Genomic DNA, 26464 nt, shown 5'->3' on the forward strand with positions numbered 1-26464 from the left:
CTGTCTCCACACATTTCTGTGAAGACAGTAGGAAAAATGTAGGCTGGAGATCACACCTTGCATTGCTGATAGCTTTTGCTGAAAAACTAGTGTTCTACAAAGTACTACTACATGAAAAATAGCTGTACAGCAATTTCTGCTATTGCCTGCCCTTAGTTAAACCCAACTCAAATTTAGGTGATGCAACTTTCACTATCTCACACCTTTGAAGACAGGAAGAACAAAACAGTAATGCTTGGAAATTGCCCTGTTGTCTCTTCCACAACACAGCAAAAGCTCACACAGTTGAAAGCTGTAAACATATTCCAACTCACATTTATTCACGCTACTGCTTTCACATTGACGTGGTGCAAGATACTGCTCATGTCAGATGGGGCCACAGACACGCCCCAGTAAACTCTTGATATCTTTTAGACCATGAATTAACACTGTACTCAGGACATTAATAAATACTTGAAAAGTCCATAAATGACCTATGTGGAACTCTTTTGTAAAAGTATTTACCTTATTTAAATGGATTTATTTCTATGTCAAAATACATTATACCATGAAGTGATGGATGCAACTGTTCTGAAAAATTGTGTGTACCTGATATGGTCTTTATCACTGCTGCTAGTCTGCATAAGTTTGAGATTGAGCAGGAAATGATGAAGATTCTGCAGAGCCAAAAAAGATTTGATCTTAAGGTGCTCATTTTGCTCTCATTGAAAGCACAGCAGCCCTTCCCAGGGAGATCCTGTGAGCTGGTGCTCAATGATCTGATGCTCTGGCGATGCCTCAGTCCAGGGTGAAATGCTGGATGCTTCAACCTCAGCCCAAGATGAAATGCTGCTTGCTTCAAGCTCCTCTGAGCTCTCTGAGCACCCCACACCTCCCTGCATGTGCGTGTGCATGCGTGTGTGCGCTTCTCACCACGCCACGGAGCAAAGTCCAGCAGCCACGCTCATCAATTCATGTCCCTGCCTGTGCCCTTTAGACACAGCCCTCGTGGCAGATGTGGTTGCCATTGATGAGGCTGAAGGTGGCCAGGGAGTGGTTGGTGCTCTTGAGGGAGGTCATGCGCGTGGTGCTCCTGGCCATGCTGTGCGAGCGGATGAGCAGGCGAGCCCTGCAGCACAGCAGCTGGTTGTTGAACTGCTTCCGGAAGCTCTTGCTCAGCAAGTACAGAGCAAAGGGGTTGACACAAGAGTTAGTGAAGGCCAGGATCCGAGCACAGATGCTGGCAATGAAATGCAGCACTGAGGTGTCCACCTCGGAGTAGTGGTAGGAGCGGTACAAGTAGATGATGTGGGTGGGCAGCCAGCAGAAGGCGAAGAGGCACACGAAGACCAGCACGGTCTTGGCCAGGCGCTTACGGGACTCAATCTGGACAAAGAAAGAGAAACACAGATTAGCTGCTGTTCCTAGCTCAGACCAGGGCCTGGCTATTTCTGCCAGTGCTGCAGCTTTCCAGCTAACATATGGCACATGGCACATCCAGAGCAGGGATGTGGACTGCAGGTGAACACCGTCAAGAAATCTGGACTGCAGGTGAACACAGTCAAAAATTCTCCTTGTCTCTCCTCAACCCCCTTCCCTTATAAACAAATAATTCTGAGAATTTATTACATGAGAAGTAGTCTTTCTTTTCCTTTCTGTTTAGAAATAAAATTTCCAGCGGCTTGTCACTTTGCAAAATCCCAGCTCTGGCAAGAAAAGTGTGGACAATCTGCATTAGTTATCCACACATAATATATACAATCATATGTAATTTTAATAAATTACCTTAATATTATTGCTATTATTATAATTAATAATCATGTAGGAGTCTGGGATATTTCACAGAGCTCACAGGCAGGACATTCTGCCATGGGGCCATGTGGTGTATGTACACAAAAGTGCTGTCAACAGCTCACAGCCCTTTAAGACCAAGTTCAGCACTCAGAGTCTGAAGCAGATGGAGAAACAAAAAGAGGATATTCTGTACTTGCAGGAACACCAAGGCAGCAGCAAGGTGGACCCTTCAGCTGAAAGCACTGGAGCCACCAGGAGAGAGCTACAGGTGGTGAATAGATGGATGACCTCTAGGCAGAATCTGAGCTTTGTCAGGGAAAGGTGCTTTCACAAAACCAGCTAGCACGCAGTGTAACCTTCATGCAGACCAGCCACACTTGTTTTACTTTTTGATTCTACAGGCTTGGAATCAACCCAAAGGTATTGCTCAACTGAGGGTAGCTGAGGTAAACCATACCTTGTCTTTTGCCTACAAGTGCTGTACATTAAGATAACAAAGCCACTGAAAAACACATCTCTCTTCCTTATGAATGCAAAAGCCATGAAGGAGTTGCTCAAAATGAGAGGACAGAGCTGCCCAGAAAAACCTGCTAAAATGCATCACTCCTTGGGAGAGGTAATGCCACCAGAGTTTGCAGGATTGGGAAATGTAGGACTGCTGATTTTTTAGGGCTCCCTAATGTTCTCCTGTGTGGTAATCCCACTAACACTCCCCGGCACTCCTAGAAAATTAGCTTCATCCCACTTCTTGTACTTAAGTAGGATGTGAATGGCCTGCAACTGCCCCTAGCCTCAGCCCTGCTGCCCTTGCTCCTGCCCCAGTGTAGCCACAGCGCCTGGCCAGGCTCCCAGGACACTGCCCCATCCTCACTCTGCTTCCAAGCTCCACAGGTAAATCAGAAACAACATTTTACACAGGCTGATCTATTCTCAGGACAGCTGCAAGCAGGAAACAGGCAGGAGAGACACTGCAAGCCCATTTGGACTTTATTTCATGCCCCTTTAATGGCACAGACTAAAAAAATCAGCCATTGAGCTCAGGAAGGACTGACATGCACCAGATGATAACATCTCCAGCGAGCAGGCTGAAAATTAAATCCTTTGAGAAAGGGCTCTCCTTGGCTAAACCATATATTCTTTTAAAATGTATTCTTAATTTGATATAGGGCTATTGAGGCCACATCTGCACTATAAAGAAAGGAAGCAATGCAATAAAGAAATCGATACCAGTTATCTCAGATGGAGACGTATAGCACTTGAATGCACTGCAGGACGGGAATGATGGACGGAGGGTGCTAGACCAGCCTGGCCTTTTGCTTTCTTTAGAGCTCTCTCCCCAAAACCAAAGGGGAAAGGGCTGCTTGTACTGCTCACTTTATTGCCACTAATCAAAACAGCCATTGAATCAGCAGAGAAATGGCCTGCGGGGGAAAAGATTTATGCACATTCAGAAGGGAAAAAGGATAAGGATTTCAGGGATCACACATCATTTGATGGGCAAAACCCAAGTCTTTCCAGCCTTACAGCTTCAGCATAGCACCTGAAGGCTGGGTAAGATGATTTTGTTGGGTCAGTCTAAGGTGGAGGCGCCAGCTGGGAGCAACTGAGTGGACAATTGCTCAGCTACGAATGGCTTGTGTCAGTTTTGCTGAGGTTGAAGCACACCTCAGTTAAAAAGAAGAGCTAAGGCAAATAAGATAAATACCTCAAGGTAAATAGGCTGTTTAGAAACAGGCAAAGCTTCATCCAAGGTCCTCCCTCTGACAAAGCAACTTTGTGAAGTTTTGATTTTCTCCCATATCACCCCTTTGCTTCAATCTGCAATGCTGTATCTGATCTGCCCCTTTCCCTGCATCCTAGTCAGTGCCTTTCCAGGCTTTGGCAAGGGTCTCCTGCTATGCTTGCCATGGTAACCACTCTGCCAAAGTCCCTGAACTTACAAACAGGAGGAGATGCTTTAACTGTTTAGCCCTGTATTATGGCTTCTTTCATCCATTTTAATTCTTTTACCCCACCTAATCTATTAAAATCAGTATGACAGACACAGTCTGTCACAGTATAAATTTCCCTGTATTCCCTCTTTCCTCCCAGATTCAAAGAAAATGTGGATTTTTGAAGAAAGTAAAATCTCTACCTGTTTCCTCACATGCACATTTCCTTCCACGGGGATGTTGTAAGCACTCCGGATCAGATTCTTAGCAATAAAATAATAATATACTGAAATTACAGATAGGGGAATAATATAAAATATGAGAAATGATGCCATTGAGTGAATTTTGGGATGCAGCCCATCTGAATGAGGGTAAGGAGCGCAGCTGATAAAGGTTTTATTAGTCCCTTTGTCATGGAAAGGGTGCAGATCTGAAAATACTGCTTCAGGGATGGCAAGCAGCATGGATACAATCCAGATTATAGCAGCTCTCACACAAATCTTCATCAGTGCATGTGATGCTTGGATCTCCATTGGCCTTACTATAGCTTTATACCTAAAAAAACAAACAAAAAAAGGATATAGTTTATTGACCTCAACATTCAAGCATAGTGTTACTGCTTTTCCCTTCCATTCAGAAATAAAAACACAAACAAAACCATTCTTTACTCAAGACTGGATTTTTTTCTGGTGTTTTTAATTTCAATATTTTCAATAGATTTCTCAATTTAAACTCAGAGCCACCTGTCATCAGTTCATTCAGTTTCATGTGTATTGAGTTCATTTAATTTTTAATTGACCCAACAAAGCACAGGGCTCCCTGACGTTAACAAGTTAATTAATATTAATGACATTAATATGTGTCCAAACAGCATTAAGACAGGAAGTGCAATCATAAACTTCTCTTCCAAAGTGTACAGCAGCTTATATCCCAGAACAGTGTTGAAGGAAACTGGGCTGAGATTTTGACACACTTTTCAAGCTGTGAGTATAGCGGTCTCCTGCAAATCTTATTTTTTTTCAAGCTACAAAGAGCATGCTGCCTGCTTAATTGCTGTTTGGTGGTGTAGCTGGCAAGAGTAGCTCAATGCATTGAGGTAAAGTAGCCAGAAGTGCTGAGTCTCTTGCAGAAAATCACCATTATTGCTCGCTATTCTATATGCATAGAGACATTTTTTGACTTGAAATGTTGTCTTTTATGACTTCAGCCTTTCAGAAAATTGTACTTTAGAATCCAGGGATATCAAAGAATGAAACTTATTTGAAATTGGTGTGTGTAATGAGAGGAATGGAAAACATCAGAGCTCAATATATGCTGGAGCCCTGCTTTGGCAGGATTTGACACTCCAAGCAAGCCACAACTCACATATGCTTTTAAGGAGCATAGTAGAAGAAAAAAAAGGTGATTGGGAAGGAGTATCTACAGGTTCCACAAACTAGCATGGAGGGTCATTATTACAAGTTACAAACTGTTGGTTATTTCTTCCAGGATCTGCCTCACTCTGCCATGGTGTGCTTGGCTCCCCGTTGGTCACTGCTCCCTGGGACCGCTGTGTGCCTGGGTCCCGGGCAGTCCCAGCCCTCTCTGGCATGGCAGGGTACATCCCATCAGCTCCTCAGTCCATCTCTAAGCTCCTTCCAGCCTCTTGGCTCCTGAAGTGGGCACTGGGTGGGAGCAGAGGCAGTGAGCACACACACCCTGACCCAGTGCGGGTGGCACAGCAGGGCCCCTCCATGCAGCAGCACAAACCAGGCTCTACAAACACTCCATGAGTCCCCACCTGCTACAGCCTGCATTGTCCTACAGCTCAACATCTGAAAGAGGAGTCTATCAGTCCTGAAGTGTTTTAACTGCTTAATTGCTTTATTTGCAGGGTAAGCATGCATTCAACTTCTGATTATATGCAATATCCTGCTCAGTACACCCAGCTTTCCTCCATGTAGGTATATATGTGTCTACGTATCTTTGTGTATGATTTTAAACACACACACATATCTATATGCATGTACATTTATGTATACATAACTACATACATAGTTACATAGTTGTTTTTATGAAGACTACATCTAGACATTTTATCATTTGCAGGTATTTCTTCATGCAGGTATGTCCTGTGTAGAGGATTTTCCTTTCATGTACTACCAGCACTGTGCTCAGTAGTTTGCTGTTTAAACACTTACTCTCCAAGCCCTGCAGCTCCCCTTTTATCCAGCTACAGGGGCCACACACAGTATTTTTAAGGTTTGCTTAGTGCCTCTTTAACTTTCACTCTGAAAACTGTGGATTAAATGGTGTCATAACACAAAACACAATCTTCCAGCACCAGATGATAAACTCAGGCGAAAAACGTCACAGCTCTTAAACAAATATGATGCTCTGGATATTGCAGTCATAAAACAGAAGTGCTAGGCAGATTACTAAAGGAGTGGTGTTAAAATAGCTCCATTTATAGTCTCATTGACCAGATATAGATTATTGACAGAAACATTAGCTCACTGAAAGTCTTCAGTAAATCTTAAAGAAAAGAAATGCAAAAGGAAATTAATAATATATCAAGGTATTAGCAAATTTGGTTGATTCAAAGGTCTTTCTGCAGATGTTTACTGTATGCTTATCAACATGACATGTTGGCATGATTATTTCAGGGATTGTCTTACAAAATATAGACAGCTGAGAAAATATTTTCTAGTATTATGTTCCAGGAAGATGGGTAAGTTAAAGAATATAGAGAAACTGTTTAATTTTTATTAACATTAACTGAGCCAGGGGAGCCAGAAAATTACTTCATTTCAAGTTATTGGCACATTTTAATCAGAGATGGCATACACAAACAATTTAATTTGGACAGAACATAATTAGAAATGTCTAGGAATGCTGGCACTGACTACTAGGCATTTAGTGTATTTTTAAAGCCTCCTACAGCAGATGTAAGTGAAGATATGAGAAAGGTTTTGCTTGCAAAAGGTTCAGTGTAGACCCATGGGATGGGAGTGAAAGAACAGAAAGATAAAATAGAGGAAACAAAGCTAGAAAACAGATTTTGAAAATATTAGTTCCCAGGTGCAGGACCACAGGTAGGTATTTTCTTAATAGCCTGACAATCAAATAAAATTATTTTGCTGACTTTCTGCATGACTTCCTTGATGGTGGGTAAATTTAAGCAGAAATCTCTAGTAATCTGTGTTAGTCTCCAAGTATTGATGTGTGAGTGATCAGTACTGCTGTGGTAGGAATCTCCATTTCCAGCTGCCTTGCTGATGTGTCAGTGGGTCTCTCCAGTTTGTGTTCCAGCATTCCACTCCAGCTCAGGCTCTGGACAGCAGCTGCAGGGGCTGCTCCTGGTCAGGGCACAGGGGATGCTACACATGAGGAATTGGCTCCCCTGGCTGTTGCTTGTGCTGGGACAGCACTAGATTTTCCTCTTGCTGGTGCTCAGGGTGTGAAAAAGCTGCATCTCCTGGTTGGCTCCTGAGTGGGGCTCAGAAATGCCTTCACTCCTTTACTTTTCCATACCACTTTCCTGGCAGGGTCAAGCCTGGGGCTTATAATTTATTTGACATTTCTTCAGAACTTCCTCCAGGTAGACTGGATTTGAGTAGCAGCTTATTCTGCTTGTCAGCATGTGTATTTCCACTTTGTATGTCAAATAATATTTCAAGTTTCCACGGCTTTGTCCTCTGCCATTTGTTTTTCAATGAGTTAGCCTGAGGCATGCAACTTTCCCATATTTAACATCCAGCATGTAAATATTTCAACCCCCTTTGAAGGAAACATTGATGAATATACCTATACACCTTAGAGGAGCCATGGATCTCATGGAACTGAGCTTTCAGGCATAATTTTTAGCCCAGGTCATAACATGGCCTCTGAGAATGTGAGTCACATTGCATGCTCAACTGTCTGCAGTAGATCTAGACATGGCCCTGGACTGATTCCCTCTGTTGCTCACACATTCAGTCTCTAATTATTGAATTATTGTTTGAAATATATATATTCTTTTCAGGTAAACTTCTTTCCCTATTGGCTTTTAAAGAATTTTTGGAAAAAGTTTAAAAAACAGAGGTACAACAAAGTCCAAAATTTCAAAATATGCTTTATGAAGATTCAGTTGAATAAAAAAACACACAGTCAAGAATTCATGCCAGACAGGCCAGATGAAAATGACTGAGTTGCTGATCTGATTGGAAATATGAAAGAGATGCTGCCCTTTACTACTGCTCAGTCTTTGAATTTCTCTGTTCCCACTGGTGAAGCAGCCAGGTTCACTGCAGCTGCCAATCACCTCCCAGCCAGGATGGAGGCCAGTCAGCTCCTTGTCTCACAGTCTCACTCAAGGAAGCCCTCAAAAGAAATTACTCATGGGGCTATCCTAAGTATTCTTAATGTAATTGGAATTCATGAGGCACTGTGAGGATTCCCCTGTTAAGGAAATCCTCCCCACACCAGCCAGAGTGTCTCTGGGGCTGTCCCTGTTCTCCAGGGCAGTATTCAAGCCTCCAAGAGAAAGCTGTGAGAAAGGTGATTGTGTTTCTTCAACCCAGAACCCCTGATCACTTTTTAACCTAATCCCAAAAATTCACTGTGGATTGGTAGGAGTCCACAGAGCACGTGCATCTCCACTGAATCCTTGAAAACATCTTTTACACACCCCTTAGGATCTCTATCATTCTCATTGAGTAACTGTTTCTCACAACTGAAACTGCTGAAATGACCATAAAACCACTAAAATGTGGCACACCCAAGGTCTTTCTGTGGTAAATACTTTTCCCACTGAGGTTACTGTGCCAGGGAAACAGGCAAACTGTGTCATTGTCCCTGTGTTAATAATAATGTAACTAAGGATAGCATCACCTAATGTACTCTAATGCTTGGAGTATGCAAACATTGGTTAATACCACGCACTTAGCCCTAAAGCTGCAGCTTCAAATACAAACACACAAGTAGCTGCAGCATGAAAAAGACGCTTCCAGATACACTGTCCAAAGATACCAACCAAATTATGGCCCCAAATGGATATCAGTGTTTCCTAGGTGTAATTTCTGTGTTGGTACAAAAGTATTTTATCCATCTTTGTGCTCCTCAGCTGAGCCAAGAAAATGCATGTCACCTGAAGCATGAACATGCTTTACCTTCAAAGCCATACTGCCTATACATTTCTAAGCATAGAAGGGCTGCTATTTTGTTCTCTGGGGGAAAAAGGATCTTATCCACAAAGATTGCAGCCTCTGCGCTTCCTTCATGGCTTTTTCCTGTCACCTTCATCCACTTACTTATGCCTGCTACAGCAGCCACAAAAATTAAATGAAAACAACTAAAGCATGGCTGGGGGGGGAATCAGATGTTTCCCTGGGATTTTAAATTAATTTAGCTCCATATGGCTAAGTCTCTGGTTTTGTGTTTTTAGTTTTTTTTTAGGGAAGTAACTTTATGCTGTGTGGAGAAGCTGGTGCTATAGGGAGCCTCAGTTTGCTCTCCTGTCCATGACTGCTTGGTACTGATGCCTTTTTTCTTTCCCTTATGACATCAAGGAATGCTAATGTAGATGACCCAGGAGTGTAGGGAGAGAAAATGGCTGAAAAAGACTCTGCCACAGGGTACTGCCCTTTTCTAGCTCTGTCCTTCCAAGCACATCCATCTTTCTACAACTTAACATCACACTTGCAAGAAATGTAAGAGGAAAAATAGGTCTGCCCATCTTTCCTCCAGAGAAAAGGGACAGTGCCCCTCCAAAATGAATTTGCAGGAGTACTTGAATGTCAAGGAAAGTTTCCTCCAAGTAGTATCATCTGTTACTATGTCCTACACCTTTTATATAAAAAGATCCTGTGCCCCACTCCTGAATTTTTATCGTGGTTTAAAATCCAAGTGTATTAAAACCTGTTCAAACACGATTTCAGAAGCTTTGCCCACTGTTGCTTTATTACTAATCCCACTGTTTAGACTGCATGAAGCTGGTGCAAAGATGTACTCATTGCTACTTTCTTTCTCTCTGAAGGGAGAAATCCACTTACAAAGTTTTGAATCTATTTGAACTGTGCTCTATTTTGAGAAGTTGAACTAATTTTAAACTCAGACTTAAATAAAAAAGCAGGGATTGGCTGGAACAGACTGATGTCTTACAGAAGCAGTCATGTAAATTGCTGAGAAGTGAAAACTCTGAGTTCCTCCCAGTTCTAGAAAATGAGCTCCTGAAATTGCCATGACTTCCTGTCTGCAAGGATGGAAGAACTGCCTCTCAGTCAGCACATCCCCCATACTTCTTCTGTTCCCACTTGTAACTGAATCCCTGGTAGTGAGAAAAGTGCAATTTGCAGTCCCTCTGATCCAAAGTCATCTGTTTCCATTTGCAAGGTTAATGGCACATTGGTCTGGTCCTGGCCTGAGAACAGACCAAACACAAATCCTTTCATTAAGATTTTGCAATTAAGTTCTAAGAGCATCACATTAATGTTTTGCCCACATAATATGAAGGACTGTCTCAATTACCATGCAAAAAAGCCTCAGGCAACAGAGAAAAACTGATGCCATGGAAAAACTACATAAATGAAGAAGATGGAGCCCTGTTGAGTGTGAAGCTCCACCTGGAAAGCAAGAAAAGAGTCTTGTTAAATATACCAAGAAATTTATGACAAATGTAATCCACAAACTTTCTTTATTGTTTCCACCATGGATGTTATGAATATTTATAGCTCTGAAGACAATTCAGTAAATCCACAAAATTGCTAGACTGTCTAACCCATCAACACACTCCGACAACCTATTCCAGGTCTATCTGCTTTCTGCATACTTAGTTTAGATTATCATTATTATGCATGATTCTTGAGTGAACATCTGTTATTAAAATCTTTAGTAAATTGCATATGGGCACAAAGACATCTCTAATGGGCAAATCTTAAATACATTGGCAGGTACTGCCTACTTTGTCTTTTTATTAATTTAACATTTAAATGGAAAGAAAAAGGAGGTATTGATGGAAGTGGCACAGCTCTTACTTTTAAAGCATATGTTCAAAATTCAATCTGTATCTGTATACTGCTACATTATCCTGGAATATGGACAAATAAAAATCTCAGTATACAAATGCCTAAATTCAGACAGAGTGTTTTAGAGACCACTGGACTGTACTGCATACTGGTGAAGGAGACCTTAAACATTAGTCATTTGATAGTGAAAGTGTTATTCCTAATCATAATCATCAACAACTTAAAATATTTCAGAAATTGACTATACATATGAGAACTATACATACATATTATACATATGAAAATCCATAATACAATGGATTAAAAGGTTACTGCAGGAAACAGTGTGACTTCCATGGACATCAGAAGAATGCCCTTTACACCCAGGGTAGTTATTCCCAGAAGGTGATCTTCAGCTTCATGCCAGGTTAAAGATTTCAGTGGGGCCAGCTTCATGGATCCTTGCAAACAGATGTGAGACCTGCTGTCTGAAGGAGGGCTGGGACCCATCCATTTACAGAAGCACAGAATATGCTGAGCTGGAAGGGACTCACAAGGCTCACTGAATCCAACTCCTAGCCCTGCACAGGATACCCTGAGAGCCAGACCTTGTGCCTGAGAGCCTTGTCCAAATGCTTCTTGAAATCTTGTCAGGCTCAGTGCTGTGACCACTTCCCCGGGGAGCTGTTCCAGTGCCTGACCACCCTCTGGGTGAAGAACCTTTTCCTGATATCCAACCTAAACCTCTCCTGACACAACTTCAGGCCATTCCCTTGGGTCCTGCCACTGGCCACCACAGAGCAGAGATCAGTGCCGGTCCCTCCTCTTCCCCTCATGAGGAAGTTATAGTTGCAGTGAGATCTCCCCTCAGTCTCCTCCAGGCTGAACAGACCAAGGGACCTCAGCCACTCCTCACACGGCTTCCCCTTGAGACCCTTCACCATCTTTGTTGCCCTCCTTTGGATGCTCTGTAATAGTTTAATATCTTTCTTATATTGTGGTGCCCAGAACTGCCCCCAGCACTGGAGGTGAGGCTGCCCCAGTGCAGGGACAGAGGGACAATCCCCTCCCTTGCCTGGAGGGCGACGCAGGGCCTGATGCCCCCCTGGACATGGTTTGGAAACATCCTTTCATTTCAAAACTGGCAAGCTCCCACTCAGCTGCACAGCACCAGCCAAGCACTGCACACATATTAATGTGCTCAGTGCCTGGGTGCAGCCAGAGGGATGTTCCTGCCTGAGCCATGTGGCACCAGAGCACGCGCTGGTGTCAGGGTTGTGATGTGCTGAGCGTCTGGAGGCAGCTGGGACAACTGGGGCTGGCACAGAACCACCTGCCATGAGAAGGTGCAGGCCCCAGGGGTGCTTCCATCCAGGGCTCTACTGCCTCAGCCCATCTCCAGGGATTGCCAGCAGCCTGGGAGTGGGAGATGTGCAGGCCTGAGGATTGAACAGTGACCAGGGCAACTAAAGCTGCAGCCTCAGACATGGACTCCTCATTTCCCTAGAGAACCTGCCTTATTTCTGCTGAAAGCACCACCTTTGGTGCAAAAAGACAGAATCACTGAGTAATCTAAGCAGGTGGCATAACTGCTGGGTATCCCACAGAGCCAGTTATAGAAATTCATTAGAGTTTCTAAAAATGGCAGTTGCTCAACAGAAAAAAGTCCTGCCTATACAATAAATCAATACTGTACTGTGTTTTGATAGAGAAAGAAGAGCTCATCATTGACCTAAAAATTAGCACTTCCATAAGCTATAGCAGCTGTGGTTTGCTTATATTAGTTTTTTTGAAATAGAATAAAAGCTATATATATTTAGAACCAAGGCCATGTTGGATGAGGCTTTGGGCAACCTGGTCTACTGGAAGGTGTTCCTGCCCACTTCTGGGGGGTTGGAAGTAGATGACCACTAAGGTCTCTTCCAACCCAAACCATTCTATGATTCTATGACTATGTTAACTTTAGAGAAGCAGATTTCCTAAAGTTAAAAGCAGCTTTCAAATTGACTGACTGAGAACACAAATCTAAAGGGGTATCACTAACTATACATCAGTCACTGACTTCCAGCCTGCTCCCTGGTGTCTCCTTCCTTGCCATGAAGAAAGCATGGCAAAAAGCTGCCCTGGATAAGAGGAAAGGAGGAGTCATGCTAAAACCTCAAAGAAGTAATTTAAAAAATCAATATGCAACAGATGGGAAAAAAAGCAAAAGTAAATGACAGCAAGTATTGGAGTTTTAAAATGTTCATGACTGATAAGGGAAGCTGAAGGAGCCAACAAATTATCAAAGGTCCCTCTGCAACAGACAAATGTGCATTTTTAAATATATCAGGAATAAAAAAAAAATCAGTAAGGCAGGCATACCCATAAATAGTGAAGATATAAACAATGATGAGACAAAGTGAAAAGCAGTAACTTGATAGTCATCTTCAGGACCAAATGAGCAGGAGATCTGTGTGGTTCTATACTATGTGTGCAGCACTACAGATGTGGCAGAAATCTTGTGAGCTGTATTAAGGAAGCTGTGAGCCAACATTTGCTAACACAAACTAATTTCACACCAGCAGGCCTGAATAATTTACACCTGGGAATACTAAAGGAACCAGCTGAAGAACAAGTGGAACTAATTTTTTTACAAATCTTGAAAAAGTAGTGAATTTTCTCAGAAGTGGAGAACTGGCTTCAAAGATATGATGTTCAGAAAAACTGGATGGTGTGACTAAGAAAAGTGCAAATATTTGTGCTGCCCGTGGCCAGTTGCAGAAGGAGTAAGAGATAGGTTAATCCTGCTAACAGGTGATAATTAATATGTCTGTCTTGTTTATCACAGAGCAGATGTCAGCATTTTTTTATCTTGTCACAACATAACAGGGGTTGTAAGTAGGGTGTGAGCCATGCTGGTGTACAGAGGAGCTGCAGCTTTTGTGGGCATGTTGGCACAGGTGACTGTGCACATAGATATGCACATGTGTGAACCAGGGTACATGTCCTATCTATGCAATCCCTGTCCCACTCCTGCAGGATAGGGTTAAAATGAGGACTCCTGGTCTGGGAAGGGGGGAATTCCAGGTGGAGACCCTGAGCCCCATGCTTCCCTAGCAGTGCAAAAAGCATGGTGGTAAAAAGCAGTGTGTGGAACCATTTGTAGCCTGGGTCCTGGGCACTTTCTCTAGCTGCAGTGTTATTTATTGTGTGTATCACCTGCCTTGAGCAGGCTATAAAACCTTGGCTGGAAAAGTTTGCAGATGACACAGTGGCTAACCAGACTGAGAACGTTGTAGAGTCATTGGGGTAAATGGCCATAGTCTAAAACAAATCATTTTAACTCAGTTATGTGTAAAATGGTAAATACAGGAGCCAAGTGAGCTGGAGATGCAAAAAAATTAGTTATCTGTTAAGAAGTGATAAAAGAAGACATCAGAGTGACTCTTCTGCATGTGACAAAATGAGATATCCTGTGGGATTCTCATGGTGTCATGGCTTTAGTGTAATTCCATATAAAGCTAAGCCAGTTATATGATCCTTAAATCCCTTCTGTAGTTTCAGTAAATGTAGGTGTCATAAGAGATCATTATCACTACATGAACCTTCAGCAGAATGTAGGGGCTGAACAATCAATTGCTATCCTTGACTGCTCTAATCATAGAGCCATAGAATAGCTTGGTTAGGAGGGGACCTTTAAAGGATTAACAAGCCCCCCACAATAAGCAAGAATATCTTCAATTAAGTCAGGCTGCTCAAGGATCAATCCAAGCTGGCTTTGAACACTTCGAGAGGTGGGGTATCCACCACTTCTCTGGGCAAGCTCCCTCCAGGGCCTTACAACCCTCACCATAAAAATTTCTTCCTTATGTCTAACTTAAACCCACTGTCCATTGCCCCTCATCCATTACAGGCCTTCGTAAAAAGTTCCTCTGTCTTTCTCATAGACCCCTTTAAGCATTGAAAGGCTGCAATCAGATATTCCCAGAACCTTCTCTTCTCCAGACTGAACAACCACAATGCTCTCAGCCCTTCAGGTTTGCTGTGAGTTGGGTTATTATGCAGTGGTTAGAGGTCAGACAAATTTCAATTTGAAACATGACCTGAGTTCTAAGAGGACAGGGTAACAGAGTGCCAGACACACCAGAGGCGGCGGAGTGATGTATGCACCTTTAGTCTGACTGCTCAGAAAGCAGCCTTGGGTCACTGGAAAGATTTGTTTTAATCCAAATCCTGTGAAATACTCAGTAGCCTCTGTGTATAGGTGGGGGCAAGAACTACTGCTGAGTTGATGGCTAATGTGGTATCTCCTAGTCCTGCATCCACATCTCTGGTTCTCCCAAATAATTTAAACATTCATGTCTCAATCTCATGCTTCAGGGTTCTTGAAGGTGTGAAGAAATTTTTTTTCTCTCAGGGTGTCATGGTACTGCTTTCTGTCCTGCTTTCCCAGAGAGCTGCAGAGACTGACTGTGGACAGAGGGCAAGTGAGGACAAGATGGGCAGAGCTCTACTGATGCTTCTCCCTTTGATGCTCCACAGTTTTCTGCAGTCCAATTAAACTGATCACTAGCCTGGCATAGGAGGGGAGTTTCAGCAAGGCACCTCCAGCTTTCTGCTTTTCTCTACAGCAGAGCACTTGGCTTGCTGCTGGGATGCCTTCAGGTGCCTCAGTACTGTGAGAGGCCCATGGGCTGTTCCTGTTTTCTGCCCCATGGCACAGGGATTTTGAGAGCCCTTGCTCTGCTTGAGATCCTGCTCAGCAGACTGTGGGGGGGTTACAGAGCCTGCTATGAGCAGGAGGTCACAGCCCATGGTGTCCCAGATTGTACAGGGTGAGGTGGGCACCTGGGTGTCAAACTGCTGAAAAACAATGTGGGGGGCTCCATAGGGACTGTGGTGAAGTCTCTTTCCAAAATAAAGGAAAACAGGCTATTGCAAGGGTCGTCTCTGAGCAAAGCAGTTACTGGATGCTTCACAGCGTGGTTGTGCCTGCTTCTACTTTTTCAGCTCAGCTACCTCCTACTCATCTCAGCCAGGCTCTTGTCCACATCTGAACATCAAACAGTAAGACATGAACGGATGGGTCCACAGTAAGCTCATCTCCTTGCATGAGTGATGGTGAAATCCCAGCCCACTGCTGGGACACACAGCCGGCAAATTCTCTGCAGCCGGTTGCTCTCCTTAATAACAGTGTGTAGAGCACCTCGTACTATGAGACCATGACAACTGATTGGGGGTTTTAGGTTTTACTGAAATGTAAACAATAGGTATCTGACTTTTCTTCCTTTTGATTGCTTAAATATTGACAGTCTCCAGCACATTAGCACTGACTCTAAACTCAGATTTCCGTACTAGTCCCACTGCTATAAATGAAAGCTCTAATCTTCCTGGTTATAGAAGTGCATCCATTGTGTTTTGGCCATCTGCTCTGGTTAATCAAGATATTAAGAAAGTTTGTGCTCTTTGATCAGTTGCTCTTGGTGCAGATGGATTCAGGGGCTGAGGAAATGAGAGCTAAAACTAAGGGTGTAAAGAGTGTTTATATTACACTGACACAGTGTCCAGAAACCAGGATCAGCTGAAGAAGACAGGTGTCCATCACCCTGCATCCATCAGCACATGAAGGGCAGCAGCACAGACACTGTGCCAGTGGCAAGAGTGGAAATGGGGCTGCCGGGTGCTTCAGAGTGAGGGAAGGCTTTGGGCTGGCCCCCAAAGTCCCTCCAGTTTTCTTCCCTGTGACTAGAATGCCCAGAATACATTCTAAATTACTATGGACTTGGCACTTTACAACTGATGGTATTCTTTAAAATGTCATTATATAAATGAACTCAGGGAAATCTGAGTTGATTTTTCATAGCTTTTTATTACCATGGCATGCTTCCCTTAGTCCGGTAGTAGAGATATAAACCAGTGATTGTAAAGTAAAATAAATGAACTGGCACATAGATATTACACCTCCTGTAGTATTGTAGGTAATATTAATAGTAGGGTCTGGAGACATCTAAATCACAGAAGAGATGAGTCCACTAAACAAAGACATTTGCATGTTTAAAAGTGTTTGTAGAAATTCTGGATTTGTTTCTTTCCTTGCACTGCTGCTTTTTTTTAGAAGTGTTGTTTCAAAGTTTTATTTCTTAGATAAACAAACCATCATATGAGTTCAGAGGAACATCAAAATTTGTGTTTGTGGTGCCATTCCAAGGGACCCAGCAGAGCTGAGACCCTGCAGCATTCCTGCATCCATCCCTGCACCCAAGGCACGAAGGAAAAAGCTAACATCCTCATCTCAGGCATCCCACATGAGTGCAACCCTGCTGTCTGCAGCTGGTTGTACCACTGTAAGCTGCCTAATCTCCCGTGTAATGTCACTGCACATATCTCAGAACGCTGTCACTCCCACCACGGGCTGCAGGCACGCTGCAGCATCCCAGGGCTAGAATCCACGGAATCCAAGGAGCTTAAAGTAAAGATGCTGCTTGTAAACTCCAATTACATTTCACATGACTCTGCTGTGTGCTTGTGAAAACAGCATTGCTTCAGGAAGGTTTCGCTGCATGAGCACCGGGGCATTTCGATCTTTTACCATGCCGGCCTAACAGGGAGGAACGATGATCAATGCTTGACAGCCTGGCTAATTCAAATGCAAATGTACGTACCCTGCCAGTCACGGGAGAAAGCCAATTAAATAAAGACATCTCCCATGACATGGGCAATTAAATAGTTGCTTTTCCTCTTGCTGTGCAAAGATTTTCCTTAATCTCCTGTCCCTTGCTGAGACAGCCTTGGCTTTTCTGCCTGGGCTAGAAGCTCAGGTGTCACTGCTCTCACGGCTGCCTCTGTACCGCTGAGGAGGAGGTAAAGGAGGAGGAGGGCAGAACCCGAACTCCCGTTTTTTCTGGGATAAACGGAGCAGTAGCTGAAGAAACCACTGGCTCAGCAGTGCAGAGCAGCAGGGCAGACAGCTGTCCTGCTCTGCCAACCTCATGTACAGTGTTTCTAAAACACACAAACATCATGCACACACATGGGCTGCTTGTTTCCTCGCTCCGCTCTTGTATACTCAGCACTGGCGCCTTATCACTCATGGAAGGTGGCTGGAAGCACAGCACACGCCTTAACCCTCTCCTGGCTGCTCTGAAAATCTGACACACTTGCAGGAAAACAGGTGTTTCCTGACAGCTCCCACTGCTCCTGCAAAAGCAGCTAGACAGATGCAAGCACTGTGCAGACAGTGGAGTGGTCCCAGAGGAAATACATTTATATAATACTGTCAACTTTTTTTTTTGTCCTTTCTTACGTATTTTCTGAAATAACAATGAAATCTGAAAGAAATCTCATGATTGTACACAGACCCATCCTAAGCACCCAGGGATGCTCTGGCTGTGCCTTGCTGCTCAAACCTGGGCAGGCATGCTCAGCTGTGTCTCTATGTGCACAGAGCACTTGCAGGCTGGGAAGCTCCCACGGCAGGAAAAGCTGATGTCAGCAGTTTGTCCCTCTGTTTCTCCTTGAGAAATGTGCAAGTGAACAATCAATCCTCTCGACAACTCCTCATTCTGGTGGGTCAAACCACCGAGTAGCTTTAGGTGCTCTGTGCTGGAGGCTGGCACTCAGTCAAGTGTTTGCAGTTACTGGCAGATGAGAGATTCCTAACACAGGGCAAAGTGGAAATGGAAATAATGAAAGTATACCTCAGGAAGGCACATACTGATGCACTGATGATGTGAGTGCAAGAACCTACTAAAATGGGGCCCCTCATTTTCAGAAGGTGATCCAACGAAGCCAGGCTGATCTGTGCCATTGTTGTAAAGCACCAGAAATGTCTCACACTCACATACTCTCTCTGCCCATCACACCTACCCCCTGCCTTTCACCCTGTGTCTCAATGCTCATGTCTCTGGAAATGACCCTCTTGTATCACACTCTAATGCTTTTCTTTACACATCAGAATTCTGCTCGCTGTGATGTCTCAGGCATCACCATGATATGTTCAGTAATGCCAGCAGTTGTTTCCATGTTTGCTTTTGTCAATGGAAGGATGCTGAAACCAAGAGGGTTTTATGATAACTTTTTGCAAATGATGAATTATAGACAGAAAAGGTCTGTAGTACACTGACAAGTGTCCCTTTCCTTGGAGACAGTACCATGTAAGGCTATTCAGAGCAGGAGGTTTAGAGGCTTTTCTCTTACATGGCCTATGGCTTTGATTAGTGAGAACAGGGACATTCACACGCCTCATGTGAGCATCTCATGTAGGATTCACCTCACAGAACATTAATCATCTCACCACCACACCCCTTTTTTCTGTTTCCCTTCATGCAGTGCCATATGTGTCATCAGAAATGTGTGTCTATGAAACCACCCCACATGCTAGGCTCAGCATCTCACCTGCAGGAGTTGGGCTTCCAGACCCTCCACAGCCCCCAGCCAGCATCACCACACTGGTTCACATTCAACTCACATTTTGGAAGCTTTCCCTTTACATTTTAAGGTTATTTCCCTAATGATTCTGGCATGATTAATACTGGGGTCTGGAGTTCAGGGTGACAGTTTTAAGCAGCCAGACTAATAGGCTGTGAGCTGATAAAATACAGGCTGTATTATTTTGTAACAAAATTAACCCAGCACTGCTGATAATTTATCAAAATCGAAACTTCTGTAAACTTAACAGATAAGGGACATTTGTATTTCAATGCACAGCATATTAGATTCATAGACCTAACAAAGTTACAAGTTTTATTATTATCTCCGGCAGTGTACCATAGATGCATTAGAAGAGGGTAAAATGATCCCTTGGAACTGGAAACATTTGATCATCAGTGCAGCATGATGGTTAACAGGTTCCTGATAAGGCTGAAGTTCAGAACTTGAAGTCAAAACCCCAGGCTTGGCAGAGCTGCTGTTTTTTGTTTTGTTCTACCACTTCAGGCAAAAAGTGCTATTGATGTGCTGCTCAGTAAAAGCATTTGCAATGTTTACTTTATGTAGCAAGTGATCAGATAGCAACAAATATCTCTAACATAATCTTCTTTACAATGCATTTTTGTTTTCCTTACACCCCTTAAAACACATTACAGCTTTAGAAAGACGTATTTTCCTTAAGAGATACTTATTGTTTTCTCAACATTTTCTTCAGAGCGGTCAGAGGGGATCCAGACACCACATCAAGCATCACATCAAACTCAGGAGCAAAAGTGCATGTGGTCTTTCAGTAGTGCAGGTTTTTTCTACCTTCACAGCACTTTAAAGCATATTGCTTTAAGACTTTTATCTACACATAGGCCTGTTTGTCATCTGCTAGTGGGACAGACAGTGCTATTTTTATATATCCCAACACAGAGGAGAGGACAAACATATTGACCATTCTGTCTCTGAAACACCAAGGAGCTCCTGCTTTCGTTGAGACTGTAAAAAGTATATTGAAATATGTGTGTGAACTACACTGAAATCTGAGCAAAAGTAGTCTGATGTTTTAAAGCAGCTTAGCAAGGGACAGTGGCATGCAAGAGACTACCCAAAGCAAACCTAGTTTCACTTATTTGTGAGCAGGGATACAACCCCATGTCTTTTTTGATCACAACAAAACTGAAGTCATTTTTCACTCAGTACTTCTGTGTCACTTCAGCATGGTAACAACATGTTCCTTAATCTCTTTTGGAAGCATTCAGAAAGTAAACCAACATATTTACTGCACATTATTTTTTACTAAACATTATTGGAAACTGAAGTTTCTGAACCAACAACACAGATCAGTTTTGATTGGATAAGGGGCAAACTGTTTAACCAAGGGAAATACACTGGCTGTGGCAACTGCGATTCCTGCTTTCAGGCAAGCTCATTTGAATATTTGAAAAATATTTTATGAAATATTGTCTCACATATTATTAACTTTAAGGAAGCAAGCCACTAGAAAGAAATGATTCTCATTGCACTTTAAATTGCTGCTCCAGTGCCTTCACACTTCATGAAGTATGGATCAATTATCTTTTTGGCAAATATGAACACGCTATCTTTTAGCAGAGCTCCATTAATGGCATTTTCTTTCTGTGGTCTTTAGCTTTAGCTTGATCTGCTCTTGTCTCTCTTTGAATTAATGTAGACTATTAGCTAAATTGCACAAACAGTTCAGAAAAAGTATCCTGTGTTCAGTCTGCATCCTCCTCAAGTTGTCTGATTCATCAGAAATCACCTGAGGTGGTTCTTCTTCCCTCATCACATTAAAAAGAAACATTTTACCGGAAAATACAAATTTATAATTGTGCATTTTATGGAGTCATAATTATGCAGGTTTCTTTTCAAGGCAACAGCAGCCAAGCTTACCTGTCAGCTGAGAGAGCAGTGAGAGTAAAGACTGACACCCCTACAGAGGTGAGCTGTATGAAGGGAATAAGTTTGCATCCTGTTCTGCCAAACAGCCACTCATCAGCAAGGTACCTGCTGGCATCCACAGGCACACAAGTCACTAAAAGCAGCAGGTCTCCCAGAGCCAAACTGGAAATGAACAAATTAGGGACATTTCTCATGGATTTCACAGTACAGAAGATCTTAATCAAAGTGATATTGCCAATAAGGCCTATCAGAATAATGATCCCGTAGATAGTGGGGATGGCGTAGAGGAACGCTGGGTAGAACCAGTCTTCCCCCAGGAGGGAGAAGTTTGCACTCTGGTTCACAGAGATGTTATAGAAAATAAAGTTATCTGTTTCTAGGTCTAGCAGAAGGCACTCTCCAGATGCCATCGTCCTACTTTGCTCTTCTCGGAAAACAGCTTTCTTCTATGGAAGTCCCCAAATTCCTCAAATTAAATTCTTGCTTCAATTTTGCTGCTCCTTGCTGGCTTTAAAAGTCAGAAGAGTTTAAAAGTCATATCACTTTGTGATACATGTTGTCAATAACCCAACCAAAAAGCACCTGCAGCTTGCTCCACAGTCCTGTTTCCATAAGGTGGAAAGTAGAACCTGTTTTAGCATCGTTTGAATTGTGAAACTTGCCTTTTCCTCTTCGACTTCTCTTGCTGTTAAGTATTTCTCAGCTCCGGAAGGCCAATTATCAAATTCAAGGGCCAGCAAGTGGCAGGCATTTTCGCAAACGGGGCTGGTTAAACTCGCAGTTTCGGCTGTGCCCGGCGGCTCCGAGTCCGAAAGCCGGGAGTTACAGAAAGCAAGAACTTTGGGGAGTCGCTGCCGCGCTGCATTGCCAATCTCTCCCGCTTTCGCCGCCTGCCATCGCCAGCCGGATTTAAAGCGAGGGGGGAAAGCGGGGCTCGGCTGGCGGCTGGGATCCTATAGGCAGGATGTTCTGGACGTCAGTCCTTGCGCTGCTTCCCGGGGAGTGCGCGGGCTGCCGGCGGCGCTCCGGGAGCGGGGGAGCGGCCGAGCGGCGGGAGCGCGGCCGCCTGCTGGATGCTCCGGGCAGCGCCGCCCTTAACCCTTCCGCTGACAAAACGCACATCTATCTGCTCACTCTGGACTCCTCACCGGCTCCACACACACTCCCTCCCCCCCAAAAACCCAACCCCAAATCTCCCCCCTCCCAAAAAACATCCAACCCCAAATCTCCCCCCCCAAAAAAACCCAAACCCAAATCTCCCCCCCCAAAAAACATCCAACCCCAAATCTCCCCCCCTTCCCGAAAAAAACCCACCAAGCCCCCCCAAACAAGCCACAAAAAGCCTCAAACCCACCAAAACCAAGCAGGCGTACCCCATACAAATCAACCAACGAAACAAAACCCAACCCAGGCAATTTCATACTGCAAACAATGTGTTCAGGAAAGCCATCCCACCTTCTTAACTAAAAGCACACCTATTTTTCTTGCACTCCGGTATCCAATTATTCCAGTGAAAGAGAATGATGATATAAAGCCAAATTCATCTTCCCCTCTCCTCCCTAGGCAGGTGAAACTAATAAAGCCAATTAGGATAAAACCCAACATTGTTGTTAAGGTAGGCAAATGAATATTAGCACTGTGAGCCTGAAGTTTTACAGGGAAACCTTAACTCCACACACTTTTATGTTAATTTTTTAATTTGGAGGTAACAATGCCAAGAGACAAAGTACACCATTCTATGCAATAATTTATATTTATGAGGTATCCATCATATTGGCATCCATAGATAATGCATGTTGAGATGAAACAGAAAGACATTTTCTTGGCTTATAACAGTCTGAAAAAACTCCTTCTAAGAACTGAATTAAGATATAACTGTTACTGATGCCTTACTGTTTTATAACAGGCTATTTATGAATTTATAGGAGAACTTTCTGGACTGCAGAGATACATAGTTAATTTGGAAACCAGCCTGCAGAATTAAATGAAGCTGCAGTTTAAATTTTCTCTCCCAACTGCTAATTTTTGCAGGCAAAAGAATGTTTCACCAACTGCTAGAGTTACTTGGAAGTGAAAGGGGAGGCGATTCAAAACCGGCATTAAAGTGTGGTCACTGGTTTCTGCATAAAAGAAGCATTTCAGGACACATTCTGGAAAATCTCCAGGGGTTTGAAAGTGGTGTCCCAGGGTGGGATTTGAAGCAGGAGGCTTCAATAGATGTTTTTCTGCCTCATTCTCGTGACCTGGGTCAGTGTTTTCAGCTGTCCACTCTAAGTCAACAAAGGACTTATGTGTACTCTTAACTTTAAGTAGGGCTACTTCCATATGTTTTGCAAGCCAAACACACATGGCAGTGCTGTGCTGACAGCTTGAGAGTGCTGAGGAGAAGCCAAATTTTGTAGTGTTCCTTTCAAACAGAAGCCTGCTTTTAAGAAAAGGCTGGAGGTTACCACGGTTAAAAGCAGAGGACGCAGAGCAACTGTGCCCATTCTGATCGGGGCACACGGGCACTTGTGCGGGTCAGGGCCAGCTCTGGGCAGGGCTGCCAGGCTGGCTGGGTGCCACCGGGAGGCAATGCCATATTTGGCACAGCAGAGCCAAAGGCACAGAGAGGAGCTGTGGAGCTACTGAAGCAGCCCTGGCACACACCATGGTGGGACACCTCTCCAGAATATCCCCCCAGCATACCTGGGAGCCTGGTGATAGGGGCTGCATGACAAAGGATGCACACCTCCCCCTCCCTCCTCCCACATTGTGCCTTCTGAGCATTGGGATAAAGGGGACAGGACACTTCTGGAAGTGGGAGCAGCCACTTGGTATAATCCTGATGGACCCCTGTGCCCAGCAGCCTGGTCAGTATTTGGCAGTGACCTACCCTGAGTAGGAGGTGTGGACTTGTCTCCTTTCCCATTCAAATTACTTGTTGACACTGAGATTTGTAAACCCACCACTCAGAGATAGAACATCTCTAGCTTGTAGAGCCTTCCCATTCTGAGGAGGCTGTAATCTGATTGTAAGACTCCTCCTGTGGGACACCTGATAAAACCCCATGGCCCCAGGTCTGCTTGCTCCCAGCTCTCTGGGCTCTGCTCAGGCTCTCAGGCCCCTGCTCCTCCTGGCCCAGGGCGCGGGAATAAAATGGACTCTCGTGCTACATGCAAAGACTTGTCTTGTCTGGTTTCCCTGGTGCCAGTTGTGGCATCCCTGGACCATGATCACATCACTGCTGCCTCCTCAGAACATCACAAGCCCCCCCCCCCCCCCCCCCCGAGTTGCCCCCCTGGATGAGCTCGGTGCCCTCGGAGAACCACCCCTACCATGGGCTGCATGGGGGGCCAGGGGGTCCCCACAGCCTCCCCCAGCCCATAGCAGGCACTTCCATGAGCATACCACCTCTGTGTTCCTTTCAAGATCCCAAGCCCCTCTCCAAAGGACAGTAAGCATCAATACCCCAGTTTCACCGCTGGAGTAAACTGTATGCATTAAAAAACTCCAAAAACAACAACAACAACAACAAAACCAACACAAAACAAAACAAAACAAAAACTGGTACAAAGTTACTTAACAAGCTGTTGGCAGAGTTGTGAACAGAATGATGCAGGGCTTGTGAGCCTGGGCCTGCATTATAATGGTTTCTGGTTGGACGATGGGAGATTCCACACATCCTTTCAGTAGATGCTTTTATTTAATCTCTCAGCCTTTGTCCAACTTCCAAATGACAGCTGCAAAGAGAAAACTTTCTTTACTGTGCATAGTGGGGGAGATTTGTAGAAGTTTGATGGGCAAAATTTTCAAAAGCACTTAAGCCTACATGAAAGGTAATGAAATTTAGGCCCCTACATTGCTTATGAGTGTATCACCTGGAAGTGGAGACAGAGTTTCAAACAACTGCAGTCTGCACTGAGAAAAGTACACGAGGACCCACTTTGCAAAGGTGCTTGGAGAGCTGCAGCTGCCACAATCACTGCTCCAGGAAGATTTTCAGAGCCCTAGCAGCCAGTGTGCCGAGGTCTTTTGTAAGACACTGATCATGTGTTCTACCTATCTAAATGGACCACTTTGGAAAATCTAATGCAACAGGGGATTCTGTGAGGTTCCATAGGAGATGATCTGTTGATGGGAGCCAGAGAATGCTGGTGTGGCCACCAGCAGACCCTGAGGCTGGCCCAGCCATCACCTTGGAGAGCAGGAGGAACCTGCTGCACCAGGGTGGGCAGCCCATGCAGCATCCCCCACACCAGGCACCTCCCACATGCAGGGAACATGGTGGCAATGGGAAATCACCTCCTTGGAGCTCTGTGCCAGGGGTGTCATGGTTGCTTGTGTGACTTTCCTTTGTATCAAACTCTTCCCATCTCAGAGGAGATGGATAAACTTGCATCCATGGTCAGGAGTCAGGAGAGGAGTCTCTGTGCTCAGGGTTTTGCTGTTCCTGATAACTGGATTACTGGGGCTAGGAACCAGTGAACCAGGGATTACTCACTGCTGAGCTTCTGGAGCACAACATCCGCTGATTTACTAAGTATTCTCCTGCAAACTTCATCTCCCAGAGGGAATGAAGCAGTGTAAGGCATCCTGCCTATAATCTCTTCAAGCAAATTCTTCATTTTTATTGCTGTCACTCCTACGTGCCTAAATAGTGCTCTGTGTTCACCACTCCATTTCAGTCACCAAAGTTAACAGAAATGGTTCACAAAAGGGTGATTTTCTAACCCATTTCATTCCAGGGATCAGATTTATATCAGGGCTTTACAGACAGTAAATTACATAAACTTTTTATTATCTTGAGCAAAGATTTTTACTCATACCTGCATGACTGGGGGTCAGAGGGGCTGAGGAAGAAATTGAATACAATTCACAGTGTAAAAATCCCCTGAGTAGACACAATGTGCTGGTTTCTTGCATATGTAAAAATGGAAATGAAGCATTGTCAGGTTTCCTCCATCCTGCAGCCTTGCTGACGCACAGCCTACAGTGCAAATGAAGATGCAGGCCATACAATGTGAAGTGCTCCCACTGTGCCTTTGAAAATAGCTTGTTCATTCTAAATTAGGCAACTCCTTCAGCGTGTTTTTAGCTTTACAAATCCCTTATATATTCCCAGCATTTCATCATGACACACAGCCATCAAAAACTGACACAGCTGGAAGGGATGTCTGAACTGCCTAACAGACTGGATGTGTGCTCATGGAGAAGAAGTGTTTGAAGACACATGCAGATAAATGTTTACAGGAATCTTCTGCTTGAAGAGTAACAAAGCCATAACAGCATCTGAAAATGCTGTAAGTGAGAAAGTAAAGGTTGCATGGTGGGCCAGCAGGAGCAGGGAACCAGCCTGTACCTGGTAAATGAGGGATGAAAAGGGACTTGAGAATGTAGAGAGCTTTCAAGGAGGGCACATTTGAAAAAGATGCACAGGGTGTTGATGTGGGCCCAGTGCAAGGAAAAGGATCTTGGCAACCCTTCAAGAAGTAACAATAC

The 26464-nt window shown here is 44.0% G+C and overlaps 1 protein-coding gene across 1 annotated transcript; it reads right to left on the bottom strand.

The window, feature by feature from the left end:
* Positions 1-287: 287 nt before the first annotated feature.
* Positions 288-22008, bottom strand: GRPR (gastrin releasing peptide receptor). The gene is made up of 3 exons (XM_064708013.1): positions 20975-22008; positions 3908-4259; positions 288-1365 (listed from the first exon to the last, which is right to left on the bottom strand). The coding sequence occupies exons 1-3, from the start codon at positions 21391-21393 to the stop codon at positions 973-975; spliced, it is 1164 nt and encodes a 387-aa protein (XP_064564083.1). The 5' UTR covers positions 21394-22008; the 3' UTR covers positions 288-972.
* Positions 22009-26464: the final 4456 nt, after the last annotated feature.

This window comes from Zonotrichia leucophrys, chromosome 1 (assembly GCF_028769735.1).
Source record: "Zonotrichia leucophrys gambelii isolate GWCS_2022_RI chromosome 1, RI_Zleu_2.0, whole genome shotgun sequence".
NCBI classification, from domain to species: Eukaryota; Metazoa; Chordata; class Aves; order Passeriformes; family Passerellidae; genus Zonotrichia; species Zonotrichia leucophrys.

Coding starts and splice junctions, on each gene's coding strand:
- GRPR (XM_064708013.1), bottom strand. CDS start 21,393: ATGGCATCTGGAGAGTGCCTTCTGCTAGACCTAGAAACAGATAACTTT. Junction 4,260..20,974: donor ACTGCTCTCTCAGCTGACAG/GTAAGCTTGGCT, acceptor TTGTTTTTTTAG/GTATAAAGCTATAGTAAGGC. Junction 1,366..3,907: donor ATGTGCATGTGAGGAAACAG/GTAGAGATTTTA, acceptor TTCTTTGTCCAG/ATTGAGTCCCGTAAGCGCCT.